This window comes from Lissotriton vulgaris, chromosome 4_1, assembly GCF_964263255.1.
Source record: "Lissotriton vulgaris chromosome 4_1, aLisVul1.2, whole genome shotgun sequence".
In the NCBI taxonomy this organism is placed as follows: domain Eukaryota; kingdom Metazoa; phylum Chordata; class Amphibia; order Caudata; family Salamandridae; genus Lissotriton; species Lissotriton vulgaris.
In genome coordinates this window covers 1,771,597,877-1,771,610,088 of record NC_141691.1, presented here as the reverse complement: position 1 = coordinate 1,771,610,088, position 12,212 = coordinate 1,771,597,877, and the positions used below count along the sequence as shown (strand labels likewise).

At 41.6% G+C, this 12,212-nt stretch overlaps 1 protein-coding gene across 2 annotated transcripts in view; it reads right to left on the bottom strand.

Moving 5' to 3' along the window:
* The window catches only part of RIMS2 (regulating synaptic membrane exocytosis 2), a 1,859,827-nt gene that overhangs the window by 600,941 nt on the left and 1,246,674 nt on the right, over positions 1-12,212 (bottom strand). For both annotated transcript variants that reach the window (XM_086966100.1, XM_086966101.1), the window contains one exon: positions 1,448-1,561. In XM_086966100.1, coding sequence (XP_086822226.1) covers positions 1,448-1,561 — 114 coding nt within the window. The remainder of the gene's footprint in view (positions 1-1,447; positions 1,562-12,212) is intronic.

The following is a 12,212-nucleotide window of genomic DNA, read 5'->3' as shown; positions in this document are numbered from 1 at the left end:
AAAGTCCGCATGCCAGTTTTCAAGGTCTCGGAGATTTCATTCTTAATGTCAATCTCATCTATGGAATGCAGGTGCCATAGTCAGACATAGGTTATTGTAGCATTACAATACTTATGTTATTCCTCATCTTTTGATCACTGATAGCATCTCTTATAACTGTTACTTCATTAAAATAGTTTTACTAAAGAAACAAATCACAGAAAAAATATCCAATGCTTTTTTCCAACACTAAAAGAAAAAAATACCAGAGACTGAAATAGAAAAGAGATCCCCCTTGTGCAAGGAGTTGACTTACTCCAACTTCCTGACTTGCCAACCAACCTAATATAAGCAAGGGACATTACTCATGCCCCAGTCTGGGTCCCATGCTCACTACACCACTGGAGCCAAGCTACACTCGACTTAAGAGCCCCAATCAAGGCGAAATCTGTCTTGGGCTGCTTGTGATCCATTTCTGGAAGGACCTGGCCTGCCAATTTGGGCTGAACTGTTCCTACAGGAGCAAGGCAAAGTCTGATTTGCATGTGGCTGGGCCCAAACTAAGATGGGCAGAAGAATGATGAATTGGAATCCTACCCGAGCGATTGCCAGTAGACAGACCAATTGCAAGCATTCCTTCTATCACCTTTTACTTCTTTGAAATACAGGGAAAATAACACAAAGTAATTTATAAGGGACATTGTAAGTGTTTATATACTGTCCAGTAAGTAAAGAATTTTCAGCCATCCAAGTTTATTGCTAAAAAAGGCTGGAGTAGAGTTTCATTTCAGTAACAAGTCTACCATGGTCAAAGAACATTTCTTGTCTGATCATATCATTACATTAATCAGTGAACACTTGGCTTTTCATGAAGTACAAGAATGACATTAATCATACATTGATGTTGCTATTTTTGTTTTTTTAAGCTTCTTGCACACCAACATGTTTGATATTTATTACAGGCTAACAGATGAATAGCTAGAATATGATCTGTAACTGAGTGGAACTTCTAGTTAACAGGATTTACTAAACCACTTTAATAAATAACATATAGAATACACCAAACGAAAATATTAGTAAACCTTTTCACACCTTTTCTGATATTTTGACCCCCCCTAAGTACCTTTTGAACTTAGGGCTTGATTTAAAGTTCAATGGGCTGGTTACTCCACCACAAACGGGACGGATATCCCATCTGCTGTAATACAAGTGCCATTGGATAAAATGCACTTGTAATACGTCGCATTTGAGACAGAGTAATCCATCCATTAAACTCTACATCAAGCTCAGACTATTCACAGGAGAAAGTATTTCAAGTGTAATTTACCACAACCATTGTGTCCAAGGTAGGTTTGGTATGCACAATGATGTGAAAATGTTTTGCCACATGCAAAGTGACAATCTAAACACCATGAAAGCTTATTCTGCATAGCTTGCTGTCTTTCATAATGTTTCCCAATTAAATTACCTCTCTCTCTCCGGAGAGTAGTGGTCGTCTACTACCCGATGCCTGTCCGCTCGGCCCATGGTATTGTAATGTGTAGGAGCAGACCGCGTCCCTCGAGTTCCCTGTTCCACATTCCTACTGAAGAAAGAAAAGCCAAGCCACCAAGTCAGAGGAAACATTTTGAGTCAAGTGCATACACCAAACTAAAAATGTAATAACTCAAGCAGCATAACTCAATCCTTTGTACATTAGAGTTACTGTCACAAACAGAATTATAAACACTGATAATATCTAATGCTTATCTCTACCTTCAGCGGCTGAAGCCATACTTTCTGGAAAATGTATGTGCTTGTTAGCCATCATCAAAGCAAATCAACATTCAATACATTTTCAGTTGTTTTCATCTCTACACACTACGGGTTTTACATTGGCAGTGTGGACCACTAAGCAGCTCCACACAATAGACTTCTGATCAACTGTTTGTTGATCTAGATGACCCTCATAGATTGGAAGTCTTAAGAATGTCCCCAGTTGAATGCCATCAAGTACAACAGTATTCAATATGTTCCTCATGGGGCTCAACGTCCTGTCCCAGACTATTTAACATGTTAGCAATCAAGGGAAATCTAGCTTTGGAAGTAAAAAAAAAAAACTTTTACCCTTTTACATTCATTACATACTCTATAAAGTTATTATGTTTCTTGAATCTGGACAAATACAAGAGCAAATTCATATCCAAACTCAGTTAAATATGTTTGATAACCCTCTCCATTACAGGAATGTTCACAAGTCGGTCAATCAAGACTAAATTAGTTATTTCTATAGTGCAGACCTAGCCCTTTTGGTAATGAAGACTCACATATAGCACACAATAATGCAGCAACCTAATGTAAACATTGTCACATTACATGGGACATGAGTGCCTGTTTAAAAGCCTAATTTAGTGAGATTAGCAGAACGGGAAAGATGTCCCATACACCAACATATCAGTTCCCTTACCTCCTGAAACTGCTGCTGTGAAAACCATCATCCCACTGGGCAATCACTATCACTTTATCACAGAGATGACGCCCTAAACAGGGAAGACCTTCATATGCTTTTTTTCCAATGTGGTGGTAGAAAATTGTCAAGGAGTTAAGGATATTGATTTTCTTGTGTTCTAAAAGCAACACTTGTGATTTGACTTGGAAAGTAGAAAAATTGCCTATGGCTCACCATGCGACCAAAGCATGGCGGGTGACAAGCAGAGTGTTGTTTCGCTAAATGTGCACTTGCCATATTGGCAGAAGTACTTCAGTTGAAATCTTTTCACCATACAGGAAGGGGACTCAACATTGTGGCAGGCTCCAGCTGGGGTGACAGATGTGTTGCTCCCTAAGTCTGTCATCTAGTTGTCTGCCCACAAATCTCTACACTCGGTTCTCACCTTTTAGATCCATTCTGAGGAGCTGAACTTCTAGGATTTTTAAGAAGGTTAGTACATGAGTCTGAGCTCTATGTGTAAATGGTTTAATATTATAGGTGATTCGCAGAGTAAGGCATATTTAAGAATTTCTGATTTTTTGTGTTCAGGGTTTCAAGTAGGAGAAAAGATTTGCCTCTAGTATCTCTTTCTCTACTGTAATGCATAGTTTGTTTTTCAGTTAGCTGGGTAGGTCATAATGTAAAGCTGTGTGTGTGTGACACGTGCCACTTTTTTTCTGGATTCATGGGGAAAGCTAGTGTCATTCCCTCCGGGAGAGATTGATGCTTTCATATATATTTACACATAGGATCCCCAGCAGACCAAATTGGGTGTTGATGGTATCTCACATTCTATTATCCTGCCACGAACCCCCAGAATTATGTCCCAGTATTGCTTTGTTTTAGCCAGTCCATACCATGTGGAAAAATGTGCCCTCCTCCCTTTCGCATTTCATGCAGGTAACAGACTGGACTCTTCTCATTTGGTGTAACCTGGACCTATCGTAATAAATTCTATGGAGGATTTTCAATGGTATCAAGCAAAGATCTGCTTTTATTGCTACCTCTCTACGGTGCATAAAGGCTGCCTCTCAGTCTATGACTCCCATATCGCCTGTAACTCTTTACCATCTGTGTGTCAGTATTTGCAGTCTGTCTGGGATGTTATTATTGAGGGTCCTATAGATCCCCTACTATCTATTGCCTCCATCAGCAATGTATTCTCTATAGGGGACCCATGAGGGATTTCCCTCCATGACACACTCTGCACCCGAGGACCGTATTTCAATTTGTTATATTGGTACACCTGATGATGTGCCATGTCATCTTCCACCTGTAGAGTAGGGAATGATTTTATTTCACTACCTTCAAGCGTATCCCCCACTGATCCCTATGTGGCTCTATGTCTTGAACCCTTTCAGTTTACCAACTTCCCTTAATATCATCCTCTCCCACAAGACTGTCGCATGGTGATTTTTCCTTTCCATCCTATATAGGCTGTTGCTTTCTCCCATGTAAGAAATGCTTGGGTTGCTGAAAGGAGCCTTTCTCTAGGTAATGTGTGTATGTGGGTGTTAGTAAAGTTGACCTTTCTATATTGATTGCAGGTTTGTCTCAATTGGGGCAAAATTCCATTTATTTACGGGGAGGAGTTGTAAGGCCCAGAAGTATGCCTGAATATCTGGAAGCGCTATCACCCTATTGTATACTGATCTGTTCAGAGTTGTTCCTTGGCATAAGGGCTGATCATGTTAACTGGCATTGGGTTGCTTGCGTACGACAACAAGTTGGTAGATGGATGTCTAGTTTTTTAAAGGATGCCCATATTGTGTTGATACCTTGTGGAATATTTGAGTAGGGTGTCCACTGTAAGTCTTCCTTACCTAGTGTATTTCTAATCTCTTTTCAGAGACGTTTGCGAGAATGGCGCAACAGTGGAAGAAACATGAAATGTTGGACTTTTGACAAGGGTTGAAATATTTCGTATCGTATCGTATCGTATCGTATCGTAAGGGGTGCTTGTATAGCGCACTGACACCATGGGTTTCCTGGCGCTGGTTGGAAGTAGAGGAGACAGGAAGACTAGCCAGATTGGGGGAAGAGCCAAGTTTTTAGAGATTTACGAAAGAGGGTCAGAGAATTAGAAGTTTTGAGAGAAAGGGGGAAAGAATTCCAGAGCTTGGGGGCCAGGTATGCAAATCTCCGGCCTCCAGATCTGCAGAGCTTGTAAGAAGGAACAGTCAAGAAATGAAGGTGGGAGGATCTCAAGTTGCGGGACGGGCAGTAGGGTCTGATAAGGGATTTTACAAAGCTGGGGCAGAGGCCAGCCAAAGATTTGAAGGTAAGGCAGCCGATCTTAAAGGCTGCCCTAGAGGTGACAGGAAGCCAGTGGAGCTTGACGAGGAGGGGCCTGGCGGATTGACAAGATTTCAGTGGTTTTGACCTATGCTTTGAGTTGGGTCATGGCTTCATCGATATTTTTTTAAGTAGTTGGCATTGTGAGTGTGTCTCTAATAAGGAGTATTAGGGTTTTATGGGGAAACAGGTGCGAGGGTGCCAGATCTGCAAGATAGCCACCTTCTAGCAAGGCTCTACTTGCTCATCTTGGAGCCATCCCACCTCACAAGAAACCTGTATCACATTTATACATCATGAGACAACAAAAAGACTCCAAATGCATCCCTGCAGCCAAAGAGAAGTTGACTACAAATGTTGACGTGCCAATAACTGATGAACAAAGGAAATTCTGTTGTTCTCAGACTGGTTCCCTCACACCTGCTACAACTGATCCGCATTCAATTTATACACATAATATATTATATTCTGTCAACACTACACCAACTGAGAGGTCTTAGAGACAACTCAGTTTGGATTAGATGCTGTGCCAAAAATGCTGAATTTCTTATTTTGGTTTTGATTTGATCAATATCTGCTGATTCAAGGGCAGTAAACATTGTCTGAAACAATTGGATGTAATGTATCCCGAATGCACCTCTGCTAGCCCTTTCGGGCTACTTTTAGGACATTTCATCTTCTATCAGGAAATATAGTGCATTGGTACTATTGCTGGCAAAAAGCAGAGTGACAATACATTGGGGTGGTGGCCTTCTCCCTCGCAGACTCAAAGACTGGTTGAGAGACATAAATATACTATAATGCTGGTACAATCCAGGCCCAAGGATATCTAGGGACCTCCTGTCGAATTCCACAGTAGACTCTGGGAATGTCCTTGGCACTGTGATTCTCAAGATAAACAATGAGTATGGTAGATTTGCAACATTGCTTGGCCTGCATGCATTTGGTGCTATACTGTTCTGAATATGCATGTGATCTTCTCTACTGACGATGCTAATTTGGGGGTTGCGGGGAGATATGTTGGATGTTGTAGCTACCACTAGACTGTCATTTATGTAGGCACTATGCTAGTGTCTTTGATCCTATTTTAAGAGCACTCTGGGACTTTTTTTTCCTTATTTTTTAAACTTTCAATATATATAGAAAAGAAAAACAAATTACTGTCTAACTCCAGTGAGTGCAACAGTAAAGTAAGTGTTGGATAGTGTAGGGGTAAAAATCACTATTCTAACTCCAGTGAGTGCAACAGTAGGGTAAGTGTTGGATAGCGTAGGGGTAAAAAATGTATATTCTAACTCCAGTGAGTGCAATAGTAGGGTAAGTGTTGGATAGTGTAAGGGTGCTATGCGTTGCAATGGTATGCGTTGTAATGACTTGCTATGTAATGCCTGTGTTGTGGTGACATGCATTGTAATGACATGCGCTGTAGTGACATGCAATGTAAAGGCTGCGTTGTAATGACATGCGATGTAAAGGATGTTGTGATGTAATGACTGCTATGTAAAGGTAGTGCAATGTAATGACTGCGTTGTTAAGGTTGTTTCCATCCAGGAAGGGTGTATGGCCCTCTGAAGGGCTGCATATGTTATACAAGGGGAGGGTTTCATCATTATGAGTCTGTTATACAATTTCAGCTCTTCTTGTGTATGACAGCTAAGCATCCTCTGTTTGGATTACGTTTGTCTCTATGAAGTAGACCCTAACCATTTGGAATTAGGATACCAAACAGGAGAGGGAGGTGATTGAGAATCAGATTTTGATTTGAATAGTAAAATTGAGTCTCTTTTGAGATCAGTCATCAGTATGGGAATTGGGTTTCCAGTAGCTTTTGAAAGGCATATGTTTAGAAAATATTGTAGGGGATTACAGTATATTGGCTAGAGAATGAGACAAGATATGAATTCAGCTCTGCAGAAGATAAAGTATGACAGAAGGGGTGAGTCATCTGGGAAACATAGTTGAAAACGTGTGTGTGGCAGGTAAAGTATGGTATTAGGTATTTGAAAGAATAAATGAACGAAAAGCCATTTATTAAGCCCAGCAGCAGCTTCCAGAGAAGTGCCTCAGCACTATTTAATGTACTTATGCACCTATAGAATACAATGGATATATGATATGTATAAAAGTGGTTGTGCATAGCAGGAAAATAATAAAGATGGAATCACTGGTATGAGAGTTGTGAATTATATAATTGTAGATCTATGTGTGAAATTTAGTCGTATGCAAATTCTCGTTGAGAGGGAATAACAATCATGTTCCTGTCCCACGTTCTGAAAAAGAAATGGGACTGGTTTGGTGTCTGACTGTTCTTAACAGAACGGGATGCAGATATAATATACCAATACATTTATAGTATTCTATTTCTATATATTTCTTTCATCAGTTATGTGTAAGATGGGCTTGTTTGAGTGTCACTTGGAGATGATGATCAAGTGTTGATAATATTTTAAAAGATGTTGAGAACATATCTGAGGCTAGTATTTTGAGTTTAAAAGTGAAACCGGTCATGCACTTGTTGAATCCTCTTGGAGCTAACATAGGGTAACTTGAGTAATGTACAAGGCCTACACTGAATTTCAGAAAACATTCTTTGACCTGCTCTAATTGAACTTTAGAAGTACTAACACTGAAATCACAGTGTACATCAAGTTTGTTTGACTAAAGGACACTGAACATAAAAATACCCACCTTAATGTGTTATTGCTCGCTTTAAGACTGTGTTGTTCAGATCTAAGATGAATCCGATATTACCTTGCAACAGCAACTTTTTTCTATATAGCACTGCTCCCTGCACTTGTGTCATACACAGCATACAATATAGACCCCTCCCTTCCTATTTCTGAGCTGGACTAGTTGCTCAGAGGATGAATGCATCTATTAATTGGATTAGTGCTTAGCAGTGTGGTTATAGATTTGAATACCAACTGTTAGACTGGTCAGTAAAACTGAGCATTATTGAGGTGGATAACAATAGCTTCTCATTGCAAAGAAACTGATTTGATGGAAAACAAACAATGTACAAAATATATAGTTTTGTATGGTTACTAGTTCTCCTTCAAAGCTTAAACAGACATTTTACATGGTTTGAACGTATTATCATAGCAGTCATAATGTTGGTTGCCCAATACCTTGGACTGTGGAGAACAATAATTGAGGATCAGCTGAACTAACTAAAAGAAGAGGATGTATCATTTGACACTCTTTATGAATTGTGTAACTATGAGGAAATCTCCTGGCATTTCAGAAGAACGCAGGATTTGTCTTCATTCCAATAGTGAATTATTTAAGTTGACATTCCTATGTGCTAGTTTCACCCAATCATTTTTGCATGTGCATATTTATAACTCTGATGCCATGTCAAGTCTTTTGGTGGGAGATAAACATGGCGAACATGGCCATCATTAGGTACACCGAACGTTTGCATATTTGACCAACGAAATGTCTACTTGGCTGAATGAAGGTTTTGTTGCATTTACATTGTTTCCTCATAAGTTGTCTTTCCAATGGTGGCGAGACTTGTGTCGGGTTGCTGAAGTTCAAATAAAAAGAGAAGTATGAGAGTGGCAATTCTTCAAAAATAGCATGACTATTTTTAATGAACCCTGGTCATAGAGACAAGCGAGACATAAATTTATCCCTAAAGAACTAAATTACACAAAGGGCTCAAAATCAACTTCTAATAGTCATAAGGTAAGAGTCTCTGGCATGATATGTAAACAAACTGCACACAAAAAGTGAAAGAAGGTTTTGGAAGCAGCAAGTACTATGATATTGTGTGAATCATTCATAAAAGAACAGCGGTTTTAGTAATTGGTGTCCTATTCCTGGAAGCTATCTCATGTTTCCAGCAGTCTTAGAAGAACACTCCAACAGGAAAAATTATGGAAATGAAATAAAACAACCATAAGCAGAATCATTTTGGCAGTGGTTACTGTAACCATAAGTGGGCTTCTGAAACTAGCAGTGAAGTAAATACCCAGTTCACGATCAAAGCAGAGGACATTGGAAAGGAGCTTTTAGTAAGAATATTGTCTATTAATGAAAGTTAGTTCTTTTATCCGTATATGGTGTAGGCAATTTTCTCTATTAGTGGAGCAATACAGTTTTTATTTTCCATATTCCCTTTTTCAAATATGGGGAGGTCCTTCTTCCTGTTAGCCCAACCCTTAAAGCCTTCCATTTGCCAGCACTAATAGCACTAAACTACAATGCTGTCTCGCAACACATTTTTTGCATGTATAATGCTCAGCCTGTCTAGCTAGTTCCAGCACAATTTGGAATGAAAAGACATGCGTTACTTACCTGTGACTGCAGTTATCCAGTATTGGTGTCTTTCATAGATTCACATGCTTGAATCATTCCCCGTCGTCGGGATGGGAGTCCCCGGTACATAAATAAAGTAATGTCCTATAGACATATAGAGAAATAGGCCTACAGGCCTTACATTAGTAACATATCCATGTCCTTTTGTAAAAAGGACCAACCTCTAGAAGAGAGCCAATCAGCTGTCACCTCCCTCTAGAACCTTCATGGAAGGAGCCTCAGTCCCTCAGATTTTCGTACGCACAAAGCTAAGTAGTCGTGCCACTGAGAGAATTAGGTGAGTCCTTCCAGGTGAGGAGGGAGGGTTGCATGTGCATCTATGAAAGACACCAATACTGGATAACTGCAGTTACAGGTAAGTAACGCATTTCTTATCCAGTATTATGGGTGTCTTTCATAGATTCAAATGCCCGAATCAGAGTAGCAAGCAATGCAGAGAGCACATTTCTGATGGTACATTATATACAAGTCATTAGATAATAACATATCAAGCGACTAGCCAGAGCAAATATTTGCAAACAACAAGTACCAATAAATGACATATTAGAGAAATGGGCGTACATCAAAAGGATGGAGGGATGACAGAAGGCTCACCTCTAGTGAAATAGTTGGCGAAGTACTGCTTGTCCCACCGCTGCGTCCTTCATAAGTTCTGTGTCCATGCAGTAATGCTAGTGAAGTTATGTGGCGACTTCCATGTTACCGCTCTGCAAATGTCAATGACAGGCACACCTACGAACAGTGCCATGGATGTGGACAACGCCCAAGTAGAATGGGCTCGTACTCTGGAATGCAGCGGATGTCCTGCTTGTTCATGACAAAAAGATAGCCGCCGAGATCCAGCGTACTGGGATTCGGGAAGAAAGAGCGCAAAACCACAGGCTCATTAAGATGGAAATCCGATGGGACTTTTGGAATAAACTTCAGATCTGTCCGCAAGATCACTCTGTCTTGTTTAAATTGTAGGAAAGGATTTTGAATCGAGAATGCCTGCAGCTCACTCACCCTCCTCGCGGAGGTGAGCGCAAGAAGGAGAGCTGTCTTCCAAGAATAGTATTTCAGGTCAGCCATGTGCACTGGCTCAAAGGGATGCTTCATGAGTTGATTAAGGACTATATTAAGGTGCCAGGTAGGTGGCAACATTTTCACCGGAGGGAAAGTCCTGTACAATCCTTTTTAAAAATTGTTTAATCAGTCTATGAGACCACAGAGAAGGACCCGCTGAAGATCTCTTGAAACGGGATATTGCAGCCAAGTGGACCCTGATGGAGGAGTGAGCAAGGCCCGACGTTGCCATGTGTAAAAGATCAGGTAAAACCTGCTCCGGAGAGGAAGAGAAAGGGTGTATTCCTCGATCTCTACTCCATATACAAAACCTCTTCCATTTCGGAGAGTATGTTTTATTGGTGCTATCCGCTCGAGCCCGAGCTAGGATGGCTCTACAGTCAGCTGAAATATTCAAATTCCGAAGCTCTCGGAACTCAGGAGCCAGGTGGCTAACCTGAGAGATGGTAGATTCGGATGTTGGACTTGCCGGTTGCTCATTGTGAGTAGAGACGGACACTGCTTCAGATGGATCAGTGGCTCCAGAGATAGGCGGTGGAGTTCCGTGAACCAATGCTGTTGTGGCCTAGTTGGGGCTATTAAAATGAGAGTACAAGGTTCCGCTTTCATTTTTCTGAGGACTCTGGGATGCATCGGGAACGGCAGAAATGCGTAGGCAAAGACGTTGCGCCATGCGATCGAAAATGCTTTCCCTAGAGACCCTGACTGGGGATGCCAACTTGCGAAGTGTGGGCATTTGGCGTTGTCTCTTGTCGTGAATAGGTCGATTTGTGGAGTGCCCCATCTCGAGAAGATTTGGTCGAGTATCTTCTGATCCAGTTCCCACTCGTGAGATGCTGTTTTCTGTATGCTGAAGGAGTCGGCGAGTACATTGTCCATGCCTGGGACATACTCCGTCTGAAGGGATATCTTGTTTGAGAATAGCCAATTCCAGATTTTCTGTGACTCGCGAGAGAGTGTCAGCGAGCGTGTCTCTCCCTGTTTGTTGAGGTAGTGCATCGTCGTGGTGTTGTCTGTCCGGACGAGCAAGAGGGAATGTTTGATTCTTGGCAGGAAAGCTTGAAGCGCCAAGAAGACCGCCCGCAGTTCGAGCAGATTGATATGTAGTTTCTTCTCCATAGGAGACCACATCCCGCTTATCTGTAGCTCTTGCAGAAAAGCTCCCCAGCCTTCCAAGGAGGCGTCTGTTGTGATAACATGAGGAGCAGTTGGGAGCAGGAATAACAAGCCTTGAGACAGGTTTTGAGATGACATCCACCATTGCAGGGCTCTGACAATCTGAGGATTCTTTTTTATGTGGTCGTCGAATGACCCTGTGCATTGGACCCACTGCTTCGAGAGCACCTCCTGTAGAGGTCTCATTCGTAGTCGACAGTGAGGAATCAGGAGGATACACGATGACATCAACCCCAGGAGGGATTTGAAGAGGCGGACTGTCAAGCTTTCTTCTGGCTACTATAGCAGCTAGTGCAAGGAGCTTGTTCATCCTCTCTCTGGATGGGAAAGCTTTTGCTGACCGTGTGTCCAGGGTTGCACCCAGGAAACTGATGCACTGAGAAGGTTGTATGACCGATTTTTGCTGATTGAGGGTGAGACCCAAGCAATAGAAAAGCTTTAAACAGGCGTTGGAAGACCTGGACGCGTCTTCTAAGGATGGAGCCTTGATCAGCCAGTCGTTCAGATACGGAAAGACTTGGTGATGGCACTGTCTGAGATATGCCGCCACCGGGGAAAGACATTTCGTGAATATGCGCGGTGCAGACTTGAGCCCGAATGGCAGGACGCAAAACTGAAAGTGTCTGCCCAATACTGCAAATCGCAAGTACTTTTAGTGATTCCTGTGAATTGGGATATGGAAGTAAGCGTCCTGTAGGTCTAGGGACGCCATAAAATTCGGCTCTTCCAGTAGATGCAAGACCTCCTGGATCATGACCATGCAAAACGACTGCTTCTTTAGGAATTTGTTGAGGGCCTTGAGGTCCAAGATTGGTCTCAACTTCTTTTCTTTTTCCTGGATCAAAAAGAAGCAGGAATAAAACCCTTTTCCCTTCTGGGATGGAGGTACTCTCCCTATTGCTCC